The 16,295-nt window shown below is 58.3% G+C and overlaps 1 protein-coding gene across 4 annotated transcripts in view; it reads right to left on the bottom strand.

Moving 5' to 3' along the window:
- Positions 1-2,144: 2,144 nt before the first annotated feature.
- CNNM1 (cyclin and CBS domain divalent metal cation transport mediator 1) overlaps positions 2,145-16,295 on the bottom strand; it is a 47,372-nt gene continuing 33,221 nt past the window's right edge. For 2 of the 4 annotated variants that reach the window (XM_067537057.1, XM_067537059.1), the window contains exons 7-13: positions 11,181-11,243; positions 8,841-9,004; positions 5,290-5,473; positions 4,986-5,099; positions 4,683-4,799; positions 3,971-4,098; positions 2,145-3,179 (exon numbers count right to left, since the gene is read on the bottom strand). In XM_067537057.1, the coding sequence (XP_067393158.1) occupies positions 4,019-4,098; positions 4,683-4,799; positions 4,986-5,099; positions 5,290-5,473; positions 8,841-9,004; positions 11,181-11,243 (722 nt within the window). In that variant the 3' untranslated portion in view covers positions 2,145-3,179; positions 3,971-4,018. Of the gene's footprint in view, positions 3,180-3,970; positions 4,099-4,682; positions 4,800-4,985; positions 5,100-5,289; positions 5,474-8,840; positions 9,005-11,180; positions 11,244-13,529; positions 13,751-16,295 lie in introns of those variants that run through there. The other 2 variants (XM_067537058.1, XM_067537061.1) reach the window with 2 other exon arrangements.

The raw sequence follows: 16,295 nt of genomic DNA, 5'->3' as shown, positions 1-16,295 counted from the left end.
TCACTGCGTCAGAGAACTGCCCCATGTATATACTATACGTATATACTAGTGCTAGAAAGGAAGAGTGTGTGTGTGTGTGTGTGTGTGTGTGTGTGTGTGTGTGTGTCTATGTACACAAAACTGGCTCGCAGGGGTACACCGTCCATCTGTAATTGCTGAAGCACAGGGCTGGGAATTGGACAGCTGCTCTGTGCCCCTTGGCAAGACACTTGACCTCTCTGAACCTCTTCCCCATCTGTAAACGGGGAAGGATTTCTTCCCATCTAATGCCGAGACCTTCCAAGGCAGTGCAGTTGTGAGCAGTGCAAAATGCACCCCTTGCTGTAGCATGGCTCATGTTTATGCCACAGGATGTGCCTGGGGGAGAAGGGGGCAGGCTTCCCCTGGGGGCGCCTGTCCCAGGCATGACTGCTCCTGGGGCTGCATTAACCCCTGTTTGTTTCAGCAGAGTGGTGAGCGAGCGAGGAAGAGAAATAGAATCTCTACCATGAAGCCCCAGGGGCTCAGTCTCGTCAGACTCAAACAGCTGCACTGACTTGGGCCACATTTGGCCCATCTTTGAGCTTTCCGTGAGACTGAAAGGTATCTGAACTTCCTGCCACCCTGGATATTTCTCCTAGAGGGTGCCTGGAGCTGTATCTCTGCTCTAGCAGTGGAAGCCACAGGGGGCAAACACCAGAAGAAGGCAACAATGTGCCCTTATTGCCAAGAAGGCTAATGGCATATTGGGCTGCATTAGGAGGGGCATTGCCAGCAGATCGAGGGAAGTGATTATTCCATCTATTTGGCACTGGTGAGGCCACATCTGGAGTATTGTGTCCAGTTTTGGGCCCCCCGCTACAGAAAGGATGTGGACAAATTGGAACGAGTCTAGTGGAGGGCAACAAAAATGAAGAGGGGGCTGGAGCACAAGACTTATGAGGAGAGGCTGAAGGAACTGGGCTTGTTTAGTCTGCAGAAGAGAAGAATGAGGGGGATTTGATAGCAGCCTGTAACTACCGGAAAGGGGGGTCCAGGGAGGATGGAGCTAGGCTGTTCTCAGTGGTGGCAGATGACAGAACTAGGAGCAATGGTCTCAAGTTGCAGTGGGGTTGGTCTAGGTTGGATATTAGGAAAAACTTTGTCACTAGGAGGCTGGTGAAGCACTGGAATGGGTTACCTAGGGAGGTGGTTGAGTCTCTGTCCTTAGAGGTTTTTAAGGCCTGGCTTGACAAAGCCCTGGCTGGGATGGTTTAGTTGGGGTTGGTCCTGCTGTGAGCAGGGGCCTGGACTAGATGACCTGCTGAGGTCCCTTCCAACCCTCATCTTCTGTGATTCTGTGAATGCCGTGTGTAGAGACAGCCCCAGACTGCCATGCAAGTTCTCCCCCGTTAGTGCTGCATGAGCGAATGGAAGGAGGCAGGGGCCTCTCTCCAGGGCACGGGGGCAGCAGTGCCTGGCAGCTCATGCTGCCTCCAGTTGCCTGCTAGACCCCTTCCCTTTGCTTTTCTTATGTCAGCAACAGCCCTCAATGAATCCTGACCTGGCGAATGGGCTGAGGACTGGGTGAAGAACCGAACGTGAAGAGGATGGGTTAGCTACGTCTGTGGCTATATACGTGATGCTTTGACCTTTAAAACCCCCTGCACTGCACGGCTGTTGCTGTGGTCCATCCACAGGGCCCCCAAGGAAAGGGTTCGCGCCCGTTTACCCAAGGCACTGCTCTGCTCAGAGGTTTGAAATAGTCCCCTGGGGAGGCTGACTCCCCTTCCTCTGCTGCAGGCGGATGAGGGTCTGGCTGAGGGTGGAGAAGGAGCGTGGCTAGTGCTTAGAGCTCAGGTCTGGGCTCTCTCTACCTGCCTTGCTGGGGCTGTGGGGAAGTGCCCCTTTTCTCCAGGGCTGCCTGCCCACCTGCAGAGAGAGCGGCTGTGAATACAGCCTTCCCCTCGGTGTAGGCAGCAGGGCTTTGGGGCCTACCTCACAGCAGCCCTGCTGAGATGGCTTGGTGACTTCGGAGAAGGTGCTGCAGCGCTGTCACTGGGCGAAGGGGAGGCAGCAGTGAATGTGGGGCAGGGCCTGGCAGTTAGAAAGGGAAAACAGGCTGCGTGTGGGGCTGACCTCCTGCAGGGCTGTGCTGCTGGGCGTCAGGCGCCGGGGGGAGGGGGCCTCGCATGCGGGCGCCGAGGTGGCTCTTTTGGGGAGAGCGGGGATTAAGACCCAACTTGTTCTGCTGCAGGGAGAGGCTGCTGTCCCCTTATTCCCTCCCCTTTGCCTCTGCGGAGCAGCTGGTGGGGACGGAGCAGCTGCGCTTGCTGTGATTACCCCCAGCGGTGGGGGGACGAGACCCTGGCCCATTTCAGGCCTTTCCACAGCAGCTTCTCCTGCGCTAGCCCAGACAGACACGGCGCTGCTGAAGGAGGGATGATCGCTTTTAATGTAAAACATCTGCATTGCCTTCAGCCCCCTAGAAATGCTTTAAAATTCTCCCTCCCAGCCGGCCCGCAGCCTCTGGGCTGAGGCCGCACCCAGGGCCATGGCAGTTAAAACACAGCTCCGCGCTTCCCTGCCCACAGGGAGGGGGACAGATAAACTCGGTGCTGGGCGGGCCCTCCAGCCCACAATGGGCCAGTGCCTGCGGGGGCAACGCCCTGGGCGTGCTGGGGTTAGTTGAATGCTCCCAGGGGAGAGGCGGACGTACGCGTGCAGGGTTTAAGACTGGCACTGCACAAATGTGCCTGGCACACTGCGGGATGGCCACTGCCCAGAGCAAGGGCACCCCGGGGCAGGAGCCACGTCTCAGGGCTGCAGCGCCCAGCGCTATGAGGCCCAGTTTGAAATGGGGGGCTGGGGGCTGCTGTAACGTATGAAATGATGCTGAGGGCAGCCCTGAGCTGGCCTTCCTCCCCCGGCTGCTTGCCAGAGGGGAACACAGCCTCAGGCAATGCCACGTCTCTGCCTTTCTCTTCTTCACCTCTTTGAGACCAAACACCAGGCGGCAGAGCTGGCCACGGGCCCTGGCTCTTCCTGGCAAGTCTAGGGCTGCCGTCTTCACTTCAGTCTCACCCGGGCGCCTTTCCTGTCTCGCCTGGGGCTCTGCACACCTCCTGGAGGGAGCCAGCTGTGGGGTGGGTGGGTGAGTGCAGCCCTGCTGCTGTCACATACAGCGCTCGCTCGCTGCAGGAGGCTTTCATGCTGCAGACCTGAAAGAAAAGCAAGTGTGTGATGCTGCTGGTTCCCCTGCCTGCTCTCCTGGCTCTCCCACGCTCCCAGCCCTCTGGAGCCAGGCTGCAGGGGTTAAATCTCAGGGCTGAGGTCATTGCCTGTTCTCCAGCCTAGGGCGTCTGTGCAGCAGCTTGAGGAATCCCTAAAGGAGGAGCGGGCAGGAGCCCACACAGGTTGCCCGTCTGCTTCAACCGCACACGCTGGCGGAGGGCAGCTTTCCAGAGGGGCAGAAACTGGTTTTAAAAGCATTATCGGGCGTCCCGGGGAGCATTGCAGCCCCTCCACCCTTAAGGAACCAGCTCCAAGAAACTCAGTAGCTTGACCGGACTCCCCAAGTCCAATGCATCGCCAGCCTCCCGTGCTGCTGGAGAGATGGCGCGTGGCAAGAGAAGCTGCCAGGCGTGGGCAGGAGACAGGCAGAGCTTTGCCTGCTCACAGGAGGGGAGAAAGCTCCGGCCTCTACAGGACAGGCCCACCGAGTGGGCGACGGTCAGAGGGTTGATGGCCGCTCCTGGCCAGCTTTCTGGGCCCCCGGTGCGGGGGCTGAGGGCAGAGTGCTGCCCAGCGGCCTTGGCTGAGATTCCGCTTACCTTCATTGCAGCAGTAGGACACCCCCCCCTCCCCCCGAGCCCAGAGGGCGGAGGGGTGTTCAGGGCAGGGAGCCTGCAGCTGGGCTGAAAGGGGCCGAGCAAGGAGGCATTCCCAGTGCCGGTGGGAGGCCATGGGGTGGGGCAGTGTCTTTCCAGCTGCACTGAGGGTGCGTTCGTACCTCCGGGCTACACGGGACTCCAGCGCCACGCTCCAGCCATGCTGTCGCTCAGGTGATTAAAGGCGTTCGGTTGGCGTTCTCCTCCGGTGTCACCTCGCCCTCCGGGGACTGTCTCCTCCGCCGCCCGCCTGCAGGCAGCAGCCAGCCTGAGTCAGTGGGCTGGTGTGTGCGGGGAGAGGACAGCCCAGGCCCTTCTGCTGCGCCTCCTGCCCCGTCACAGCACCCAGCAATGCCGTGCACCCAGAGGCTGCTGCCCACGAGCAGCTAGTGGGAGCAGACACCCCCCCCCCCCCCCAGCCTTCAGCCACGCAGCTGCCGTGTGGACGGGTGTGCTCCCGCAGGGTGCAGTACCGCCTGCTGCCACCAGGGGAAGGGGCATCCTCGGGGGGCCGGGTTCCCTGCAGCTGCTCCAGGCTGTAGCGGGACGGGGAGCCCTGAGCCAGGCGGGAGGGGGCTGGGCTGGGCTGAGCTTAGCTGAAGGGGGTAGTGACAGAGGAGGCTCCTTTGCCTTCCCGCCTCTCCTTCAGGGCCCCCGTTTTTCACTTGATGTTAGTTGCTGGGTGCGGAGCTGATGCCTGGGGTCCCGCTGCTGTTTGCAGGCCCCAGCTGCCCTGCCCTGCCCCATAGGAGCGCCCCAAACCACTGCAGGGAGCCTGTGTGCCTGTGTGTGCACCCCCCTTCTGTCCCCCTGCCCGGCTGTAGCGTCACTCACTCAGCGTCCTCAGCAGCTTCTTCCCCAGGGTCTCCTCGGCGCCGCTGGGGGACGTGCTGCTCGCTGGCTCTCTGCTCGGGCTTTCCGGATCCAGGGCGATGGTGCAGCGTTCGCTGGCTGCAAGGGTGAAGGTAAGAGCGGTGCTGGTGCCAGGTGGGGGTCTCCAGAGCACCTTGGTCGTCTAGCGGCTGCGTCCTCCAATTCCCCCCTCCCCGGGCTCCCAATGCAGCCCTGCCTCCCGATTCCCTGTGGGCCCAACGCAGCCCATCGGACCCGGGGCCTGATCCCGCCCCAGGGACTCACCCTGCGGCTTGCTGCTCGCCTCGTTGTCTGCCAGCTCCTCCCTGATGAAGGGGATTCCCTCCACGCGCAGCAACACAGAGTCGCTGGGGCTCTGGTGCCCGTCCGACCGGCTGCCTGCGGGCGACACCTCAGCCGGTGTGAATGGCGGTGCGGGAGGGGGCGTGTGGCCGGGCGAGGCGGCGGAGTGTGAAGGGTTGAGTGTAGGGGCGAGTGGGAATCAGGGGCTGGTGCGTGCAAGGGAGGGGCGGAGACCTAGGGAAGCGCCTGGCCTGCAGGACTGGCCGGCGGGGATGCGGGGACTTACAAATGCTGCTGTTCCTCTCGTTCAGGAGAGTGGTGGCGGCATCCTCCTTCGGGGTCTGTGGGGTTCCCCGGGCCGTCGGGGCCTTGGTGGAGTCTCCATCGTTGAACACCTCCATGTCAGGGGACTGGGGTGAGCTGTCCATGCGGCTGGCTGCCAGGGCGTTCTGGTACTGCTGCCGGCTGATCTGGGTACAGGCCAGACACGTTTGCTCAGCTTGGCGCATGCAGGGCCGGGGGCTGCCTTGCTCCCCCAGTGCTGCGGGGTGGGGCAGCAGGGCATCACTTGAGCTTCCAGGGGCACATCCAGCTGCCTGGGTCCAAGTTCTTGGGAGAGCAACACTGCCTGCCTTGGGGTGATGTTCCCCTCTGTGTGGGGACAGCCATGCCCCACTGACGTCCTATTAACCCATGTTTTGGGGACTTCAGGGGTGCCTAGGACTTATGGCTCACCCCTGCCCCAGGGGCATTTCACACTGATGCAGTAAATAGCTCTAGCCCCCCGATGCCCCCCTCCACCTGAGGAAGCAGCTGCTCCCTGCCTTTGTAGCCTGTCTCCCCCTCACTTACCGCTCTGGGTCGTAGGGCTATTTACTGCACCAAAGTGCTGGTTGCACTAGGCAGAACCTGCCAAAGGGAGGGTCCTGTGTACAGGGGGCTGGCAGAGCCGGCACAGAGCACGCACGGCCAAACTCCGCACGAGCCACCTCTGGAGCGTGGCAGAGTGGGGCCCAGCGCCCTGGGGCGGTGATAGCGGCTAGCACATCACAGTAGCGTGAGGGCAGCTGGAAAGGGTGTGCTGTGCCTCCTGACGGGGCCTCTGGCCTCCCACTAGCGCCCTGCTTCTGTTCCTTTCTATTTGCCATTTGTCTGGGGTCCTGCAGGCTCAGCAGGGCAAAGGGAAGGTGTGACAGCCATGCCAGGCAGGTACATTATACCAGTGTCTGACCAGCCTCCCCATGTTTCTCTGACAGGGGCCTGTATGAGCTTGCCAACCACTAGCTGGTCATCGTGGTTCTCGTGCGATGCTCGCACATGTGCCGTGCCGTGGCGTGGCGTATAGTGTATTAAACAAGGCGACCTGACCACACAGCTAGATTGGGGCGGGGGGGGGACAGTAGGGTCAGAGGAGGAGCATGGGGGGGGGGGGGGACTCAGCTCAACATCTGTGATGTCTGTACACAAACGCCAGGAGTAGGGAATGAGCTGGAAGTATTAGCACAGAAGCGTACTGATGACTTAACTGGCATCACAGAGACCTGGCAGGATCAATCTGCTGACTGGAGAATTGCTTTAGGAGGTATAGCTTGTTCAGAAAGGACAGATGGGGCGGCCGGGGTGGGGTGGGGAGGTGTTGCATTATACATCAAGACTACATGCACTTGTTCTGAGGTCCAGAAGGAGGTGGGAGGCAGACCCTCTGAGAATCTCAGGGTAAAAAACGGGGGTGATGGCATGGTAGGCCTCTACGATTAGACCATCCAATCAGGAACAGGAGGTGGATGAGGCATTTCTAGGACAAATAACTGAAGTATCCAAACCACAAGACCTGGTAGCAGTGTGGGGACTCTAACTACCCAGACATCTGCTGGAAAGTAACACAGCAATGTACACAAAATGTACAATAAGTTCTTGCCGTGTGTGTGTGGGGGACAACTTCTTGTTTCAGAAAATGGAGGAAGAAAGCCGGGGGGGCAGCCATTTTAGACTTGATTCCGCCCAACGGGGAGGAGTTGGGTGGACTCGGAAGGCGGAAGGCCATTTGGGTGGCAATGAGAGAGTTCATGATGCTAAGGAAAGGAAGGAGCGAGAGCAGCAGAATAAAGATCCTGGCTTCAGAAAAGCAGACCTCAATAAACGGCTCAATGTCTAGCTGGCAGCCGGTCACAAGCAGAGTGCCCCAGGGCTCGGTCCAGGGGCCGGTTTTGTTCAACATCTTCATCAATGATCTGGAGGATGGGGTGGATTGCACCCTCAGCAAGTTTGCAGATGACACTAAGCTGGGGGAAGTGGTAGATACCCTGGAGGGTAAGGATGGGATACAGAGGGACCTAGACAAATTGGAGGATTGGGCCAAAAGAAATCTGATGAGGTTCAACAAGGACAAGTGCGGAGTCCTGCACGTAGGACGGAAGAATCTCATGCACAGTTACAGACTGGGGACCAAATGGCTAGGCAGCAGTTCTGCATAAAAGGACCTCAGGGTTACAGTGGACAAGAAGCTGGATATGAGTCAGCAGTGTGCCCTGGTTGCCAAGAAGGCTAATGGCATATTGGGCTGCATTAACAGGAGCATTGCCAGCAGATCACGGGAAGGGATTATTCCCCTCTATTCAGCATTGGTGAGGCCGCATTTGGAGTATTGTGTCCAGTTTTGGGCCCCCCCCCACTACAGGAAGGATGTGGACAAGTTGGAGAGAGTCCAGCGGAAGCAACAAAAATGATTAGGGGGCTGGAGCACAGGACTTATGAGGAGAGGCTGAGGGAACTGGGCTTGTTTAGCCTGCAGAAGAGAAGAGTGAGGGGGGGATTTGATATCGGCCTTTAACTACCTGAAAGGAGGTTCCAGGGAGGATGGAGCTAAGCTGTTCTCAGTGGTGGCAGATGACAGAACAAGGAGCAATGGTCTCAAGTTGCAGTGGGGGAGGTCTAGGTTGGATATTAAGAATAACTTTGTGACTAGGAGGCTGGTGAAGCACTGGACTGTGTTACTAGGGAGGTGGTGGAATCTCCATCCTTAGAGGTTTTTAAGCTGCGGCTTGACCAAGCCCTGGCTGGGATGGTTTAGTTGGGGTTTGTCCTGCTCTGAGCAGGGGGTTGCACTAGATGATGTCCTGAGGTCCCCACCAACCCTAATCTTCTGTGATTCTATGACTCTGTGAACCCTTCACAGGGACTCATGAAACAAAGGGGTTCCAGGTCTCTGGGGGACAGGGACCAGACAACCAACCCCTGCCATGTATAAGGGGAAGCCCATAGCACCCCAGTGGGGCAGAAATGAACGTCCTTGTCTCCACAATAGGACTGTAGAGATTCAGACAAGGACAGACTGACCGTCCTGTGACCTGAGCCGACTCTGTGCAATGCCCTGCCTGGCCTAGGGGGGCGCTGACACACTGGGTACCAGGCCAGCGTTGCATTTTATGTTTTTCCTTTACCTGCACCTGGTGTGTCTTTCCAACCATTCCGCTGCTTTTCTGTGACTCCTGAACTCAAGATTTGTTAGATAAACTTCGGTTTGGCTTTGCCTTGTGCTAAGGCGAGTGTTGAGCTGAGGAGAAGCCAGTGAACTGGTGCACGCTGTGGGTGTCCAGACAACCAGGGGCTGGGCAGCCCAGTGCAACGAGGTGGGGTGTGTGACTCACTAGCCAGCAGAGGGGAGGAGCAGGGCTCAGGGCAGCCGGGAGCGGAGCTTGTGTGTTGCCTGCAGCCGGTCGCTTTGGGCGAACGCCTCCCGCTGGGCATAGACACGACTCCCGCGCGCTATGAGCAGGTGGGGGCAAGTCACCCCGAGTAGCCCGACACGCGCTAGCGAGGTTCCCGGCGCCATGGTACCTTGACAAACTGAACGTCGCAGAGGATGTGCACGGAGTAGTCGGGCGTGTAGATGTTGTTGCTGCTGCTGTACAGCTGGGTGGTGCTGCCGCCGTAGTCCGTGCGTTCCCGGTTTGGGGATTCGGAGCGATTCAGCCCGCTGCAGCGAGAGGGCGATCTGTTCACTGGAGGTGGGGAGGGGAAGAGAGATGGAGACAATGCCAGTTGAGAGCCCCTTTACTCACTGCGTCTCCTGGATCTCCAAGCACCAGCACACTGCGGAAGCTAAAGTTCCCAGAGCCCGTCCCAGCTGTCTAGCGCTGCTGCCAGGCTGGGATTCTCACCCTCTAGGGCCTCGGGGAGTGCTCGGACAGATGGGATCCTTGGTGTCTGTGCTTCCCTCCAGACCACAGTGACCCCCTCTGGCCCCTGCACTGAAAGGAAAGTGGGCTCTGAGCATCCTCTTACACAAGAAGCCAGAGGCAGGGTGTGGTGGGCTGAGCTGCCTGCCGGGGCTGGAGCAGGCAGCTCCACCAAGAGTGCAGGGTGCTGAGCAGAAGGTGCAGAGAGCGGAGGCCATGCAGTTGTGTTCTGGGGGGGATCCTGCTCCTTCAGACGCCGTCTGTCCCACACTACAGCCCTCCACCAGCAGCACACGCTGCCCCCAGCGCAGCACATTTCTAGGCAAGCACAGGGACCCGGAGAGGGGCGGTTAGCGCAGTGGGTATTTGGGACGTGATTACCCCCAGTATATGCATGCCGGCAGGTGATTACCCCCAGTATGGGCATGCCGGCAGGTGATTACCCCCAGTATGGGCATGCACAGCTGTTCAGCCTGGCAGGTGCAGGTTTATTCTCTGCCATGGGGGGGGCCAGCGGTTTGGGGCAGGCTCTTGCTCTCTGATGAGCTCATGGATGCAGTTCTTAAAGTACAGAGTCATAGACCCACAGGACAGGAAGGGACCTCGAGAGGACATCTAGTCCAGTCCCTGCACTCAGGGCAGAACCGAGCCTGTCCATTCCTGCCAGGTGTTTGTCTAACCTGTGCTGAAAACTCTCCAGTGGTGGAGATTCCACAACCTCCCTCAGCCATTTATTCCAGTGCTGAACTGCCCGGACAGTTAGGAAGATTTTCCTAATGTCCAACCTAAACCACTCTCTCTGCAATTACCCCATCGCTTCTAGTCCTGTCCTCACAGGTTAAGGAGAACGATCTGTCTCCCTCCTCCTGGTAACCACCTCATGTATGTGAAAACTCTGATCATGCCCCCTCAGGCTGCGCTTCACCAGACTAAGCAAACCCCGTGTTTTCAGTCTTTCCTCACAAGTCACATTTTCTAGACCTTTAATCGCTTTTGTTGCTCTTCTCTGGCCTTTCCAGAACTGGACCCACCATGCCGCTTGCGGCCTGAGCTTAGAACGGTGACAGCAGAGCTGGGTCATCGGAATGCAAACGAGAGCGGGGCTCGGACGAGGACGGGGCATGGCTCTGTGAGGTCATGGGGTGCAGTCCCTGCCCTTACGGGCAGCCCCCTTGGTGCAGCCCAGTCAGAAACGTAGCGGGACCCAGCTTAACACGCCTGAGGGCGTTTGCCCCCTGCTCCTACTGGAAGGCTGTTCCAGAACTGCTCCCTATCCGTTATATTGACTGACAGCCTTCAGAACCAATAGGAGAGCTGTCTGTGCTCGAGGCACCTGGCAGGCCCTTTGCTCCCGCAGCGCGGGACTGACGCTCCCCATGCGGTTGGTACAAAGGACATTCCCACCCCAGCAGCACGGCGGTGTCGCCTCCTGCCAGGGCCCTGCAGCAGGTCTGCCCGTCAGTCATGTGAACCGACAGCCTCTGACAGGCCGGGCGATGGGTTCATGTGGTCGGGGATGCAGCAGAGAACAAAAGCAGCTAGTTAGTGGCGCTGCTGCTGTAAATGTCTTTGAGCTTCGGCCTCTGTCCCAAAGCCGGATGGCGTGCTGCGGCCTGCCAGCCCTGCCTGCGTTTGTACGGGCAGGGCAGGTGAAGGCACTGCACTGCTCCTAGGGTCCCCATTGGCCTGACTGCCATGCCAGTGCAGCTGGCAGCAGGTTCAATCTTGGATAGCAGAGCTGGGGGGGGCACCCCTCTGGCTGTGCAGTGCAGCAGAGCTGGGGGGGGGGGGGGGCACCCTCTGTCTGGGCAGTGTCATAGAGCTGGGCACTTCTACACTGCCCGTGCACAATCTGATGCAGTTTGTGCTCCGCTGGCTGTACCCCATGACCCAGAGGGCGCCTCCGCTCCTGCGTGCCATGCAGAGCCACCCACGCTGCACGCGGACACACGCAGAGGTTTCCTTCCCACAGGCCAGCGTGGGAAAGCCATGCAGTTACCTGGGGAGCCGGCCAGCGATTCCCCTCTGCTGACGGCGAAGGTACGGGACATGGAGACGGGCACTGTGAAGACAGTGGGGGGGTCAGGACGGAGAGACCAGGGAGGGAAGGGTTAGGGGATTGAGTCAGGGGGTGGGGAGCAGAGATGAGGAGGAAAGAAATGAGAGAGACCGAATGAGGCAGGAAAGAAGTCAGGGCTGTAACCGAACCGCATCAGCTGCCTCAGAGGGGAGCAGCCCCAGCCCTGCTCTGCCGCCACCTGCAGAGCCGCTCCCCGTGGCCGTCCTTCTCTGCCGCTGCCAAGGGCGTGTGTTAGACAGTGTTCCAGAGCCTCTCTTGGGGCCCCATGGCCACAGGATCCTGGCCCTGCTCTGGGCCAGGGGCACCACCCTCGGGGAGGGGTGGAAATGCCCCCGAGCCGGCACGAAAGGTGACCCCAGGGCCAGCACGCGCCCAGGCACCTCCTGCGTCGCGGGACTGCTACCGTGAGGCACGCCGAATGGAGTGACGCAAAGCACTCTGGGAAACCAGGAAGGCCACGCTAGCAGAGTAAAAACAATACGGAGACCAGCTGCCAATAACGCCTCCAAGGCCTTGTCTGTGTGGAACCACGCTGGGTCTACGCGAAGGTGTGACTTTAAACCGGCCTCGTTAGAGCAGAATAGTGCCCAGAATAGTGGACGCTCAGTGCCGTAGGCGAGGAGCCTTTTCCCCTTTAGCTTATGTGGCTTGAGACGGGCTTTACCAGAATCCAGCTGTCCACCCAGAGGTGCTACCGGTATAATAACTCTATTAGGCTAGTGCCTAGGAGCCCCAGGCATGGCCCAGGCCCTCACGGCGCTAGGCGCTGTACAAACACAGAACAAAAGGACAGTCCCTGCCCCAAGGAGCTCCCAATCGAAGTCAGAGACACTAACTGGCTATGGACAGGAACCACTCAGCCAGGCCTGGTCAGCGTGATGGCATGGTGGGCTCAGCAGGCTAGCCCGGCTTGTCACGCTTTGTGTCGGCATCACATCGAAGGAGGCCAACGAGCTGGCTTTGCGGATGGTGCCAGGGAGCCCCTCCCCGGGTGAGGGCAGCACGTGTGACAGCACAAAGGTGAGTGTTTGAAAACAAGTGGGCGATGGAGGCTGGCCTCCTGGGCTGATGCGAGGCAGGCGTCGACATCTCAGCAGTGAGTGAGGGATGTTAGGCAGGTGGGGATAGGCCACAGAGCGTCTGGAGAGTGAAGACAAGCAGAGGCAGCCAGTGATGGGTGCAGACAGGTCGTGTGGTCAAAGCCAGGGGTTCAGAGAAGGAGCTTTGCAGCAGCATTCTGCGTGTCTGAGCAGGGCAAGCCTGCATTTGCCAAGGCCAGAGAGAAGGAGTTTGCAGGAATTGAGACACACGGTGACTGGAGGTTTAGCTAGGAAAGGCCGTATCTTAGCGAGGTAATGCAGCAAGAATCTGCACGATTTAGACATAATCTGGCGCAGGTGTGAGGCCCTAGCGAGAGATCTGCGTAAAGGTGACCCCCAGGTGATGGGCCTGAGGGCAGGCAGGATGGGTGCGTTGTCTGCAGCGAGCCAGAAAAGCGTTCGCAGGGAAGGTTGCTGGGGCAGGAGAGTAAGAACTCTCTCGTAGCCACGTTGAGCTTGAGCGGGCATCCATGAGGCAGCGTCAGAGGACAGGCCGAGCGGCCAGGCTGGAGCAGAAGACGGTCTGGAGCGCGGCGGTGGCTCTGTGCGTGCTCAGCGTAGCCGGTAATTGGCGTTGTGTTGGGGATGAGATTACCCAGCGCTACGGTGGAGAGGGAGACCATGGACAGAGCCCTGCGGAGCCCCCCAGAAAGCTGGGGAGCAGCTGAAGAGGCTCTGCTGACGGAGCGATTAGGGGCTACGAGGCTCATTGGGAGAGGACAGTCCCAGACACCAGGGTAGGACAAGTGTTCAAGAACTGGGCCAGGATAACCATACTGGTGTTACCAGGCAAAGCATCCCCATGTAGACAAGGCCTAAAGCTCAGCAGACAGAGTCGCTTTCTAAGCTCACCTATCTGATGGATTCAGACATGCCAGAGGTCAGCTAATGGGTCAGCTGGTGTAAGCCAGCATAGGCACATTGACTGCAATGGAGTGGCTCCAATTTACACCAGCCACAGATCTGACCCAGTGCGTATCTTTATCAAGAGAACATGTTTCCATCTCCTTGTCCCCGATGTAGCAGACCACGGCCGTGGGGGCGGGGTGCGTGCTGTGTGCACACACAAAGTTGCATTAAGGGAAATCTCCTTGTATAAACAAAAGAGATCCTGTATCAGGAGCGATTTGATGAGAGAAGTAGTTGAGGATTCAGACCCTGATTCTGCAAGCAGCTCTTGTGCAGAGACAGGGGGGAATGTGCAGGGAGCTGCTCACATAAACTCCCCACAGTCATGAGCTGCCCTGGCAGTTCTCACAGCGCTGTGACAGGCTGTGCAGAGACGGGCCAGCCCATCTGTTCCTTCCTCCAGGGGCAGAGTGCTATTTTCAACTCCGAGGAATGCTGAGAATGACTCTGCTCTGCTGTCAGCGTCTGGCCTGCTTTTAGCTGTGGGGAAAAGGCCAGGATCAGACGTGGAAGCCATATTCAGAGCAACTTAACTAGCACCACAGAGACAGGGCATCAATTGCTTCACATTTCCGTCACAGCTTTTGTTTCTAGGGTTTGCAGCGGCAGCAGCGATGGTTTCCAGGCCAGGACTGCCTGTTGGTCACAGAGCAGCGGGGTTCAAAGCCCCAGGCAAAGCCTCCTGCAGCTGGTCGATAGCTGCGAGGAGCTGCTCTCCGTATCAGTCATTATTGCTCCACTAACAGCCATACTTTGCTTTTAACCTAGGGGATCACACAGAAATTCTGCTAACTGCGCACTACAGCAGCCCTGGGAGTCAGGCAAGCGCTAACCCCAGTCTGGGAACAGCCACGAAGAATGTAAATGATTTACTTCATGTTACAAATAAGACAGTGGGCGTCTTCTGACTCCCTGTTCCCTGCTCTAACTGCTAGGCAGCACTCCTTCCAGGGCCAGGATGCAAATCCAGGTGTGCTGACGCCCAGCCCCCTGTGCACCACGCTCTTTCTCCGTGGACAGGTTTGTCTTCATATCCATTTGCAAGGGGCCATGTTAATGTTGCGGAAGGAACCAGCCAGATTTCTTGATCTGTGGCTGATGAAGGTTTGTAAGGTGCTTTGAATATGAAAAGCCAGAAAGTTTTCCACCTGGCCACCTCCCTTCTCCAGACCCACCCACCCATCCCACTCACCCTGGAATACAAAACCGATCACAAAGAAATCAACGATTGTCAGACGCACTAGCACAATGCAGCACTTTCAAAAGCAACCCACCTCAGCTCTGCATGTGACATCCCCCCCAGGCAGCAGGGCTGGCTAATGCGCACAGCTGGCCTCTCTCGGCTGCCTGGTTGGCGGGACGGGGCAGCAGACTGGCTTTTAAGCGCAGTAGCAGCAGCAGTTCAGTGGCTGCTCAAAGCATTGTCCCACGGCTGTGATCGCTCGTGTGTCTACCTGTTCCCAGCCTGGCTTCACTCCAGCTAACCAGCTTCCAATTCCTGGCCTCTGATGCCGATGCCTGGCTACTGTCTCCTGCTCTGACCACTTGGCATGACTGCCCATGCGCGGGTCAGTGAACCCTCTGCTCTGCAGCCAATGCCCACTCTCCCAGGGCCGTGTTACATCAGATCTAACTCAGACCAGAGGGGTGTCAGGGCAGGGCCTACGGCTGGTCTCATGCTCATCTGTGGCAGGATCTAACAAAGGTTGCACAGAAGAAAGGGGCACTGGGCAGGACATGCCCCCTCGTAACAACGGGGTCACACGGTTTTCACTGGATCACTCGTCAAGTGAAAAAGGCACCCCGTGAATGAGCCAAGGCCAGGGGCTGGGCGCAAGTTCCAGGCCAGTCTGTTTAAGCCCCTCAGAAGTTCTAGTTCTGGATGTGAGCGGGACGGAATTTCACCCTGTGGGGTCACATGGGAGTAAATGGCTCCTCACACGACGTCCGGCTCGCGAAAGTTCCTGGGGAAAGGGACACGCTGATGCGGTAAATAGCGGTCGCGCATTGAGAGCTCACCGTGCACATCCCTGGGATGGTCACCAGGTGGTGCTCAGAGCGCACGCAGGAGGGATGGGACAGGGCTGGGGTGAGTCCTGTCAAAGTCAGAAGGGCAGTCAGGGCTTTTGGTGCCTGAGAAATAATTCCCAGGAATTCCCCCTCCCTGCAGGGTTTGCACCCCAAAGATGATAGCCTCGGGCCCCCGCCCTGCCGACACACGCCTGCCAGTTGAGCTACAGCTGCTGCATCCCGCTTTGCTGGCAGGTTGGGGTGCCAAAGTGCAATTAACCTGCTTAGCTCACCCACCACGTGGACGGTGACACAGAAAGCAGCACGAGGCGGGAGAACTTCTGATGATCATCTAGGCAGAGGATTTAAATGGGCAGCACAAGCCCCAGTGCTTTCTACATCACAGTCAGAGACTCGAGTAAGACACACCTGACCCTAACATACTCCCAGCTGTCTCGCCTCCCTGTGACTAGTTAACCACTGCCCCATGAGCGCTGTCTCATCCCCATCTCCCCCCACTGGGGCCAGTTACTAAATGGAGCTTCAATTCCACAATTGGGTCGATGGAGACAGAGGCCCATGGGCCCAGTACAGCCACCGGGGTCTAGTTGTTTGGATACGGTTCAGGATCAGGGACTTGGATTATAAAACCAGCAGGGTGGGGCATCTCAGTACACACCCAAGGAGCTAAGTGGGGAGTAGTTATTAACAATGGTAACATGCCAATTAGATGCTGAAAGTTCTTCTAGCCTAACAAAGGTAGTGTCTACACATCAATTGCTCCAGCAGCACTGCTGCAGTGTAGACAGTACCTGTGCCGAAGGGAGGGTTCTCCTGTTGCCACAGGTAATCCATCTCCCCAAGAGGCAGTAGCCAGGTTGACGGCTGAATTCTTCCGTGGACCTAGCACCATCTATGCTGAGCGTTAGGTCAGCGTAGCTGCATCTCTGAGGGGTGTGGATTTTCCACGCTCCTGAGAGATGTAGCTATGAAGATGTAACTTCCCAGTGCAGAC

Source organism: Emydura macquarii, unplaced genomic scaffold (assembly GCF_026122565.2).
Source record: "Emydura macquarii macquarii isolate MOO-44397 ecotype Brisbane River unplaced genomic scaffold, CSIRO-AGI_Emac_v2 contig_3692, whole genome shotgun sequence".
In the NCBI taxonomy this organism is placed as follows: Eukaryota; Metazoa; Chordata; order Testudines; family Chelidae; genus Emydura; species Emydura macquarii.
The sequence above is the reverse complement of the archived record's forward strand: the minus strand, read 5'-3'. Positions and strand labels throughout refer to the sequence as shown.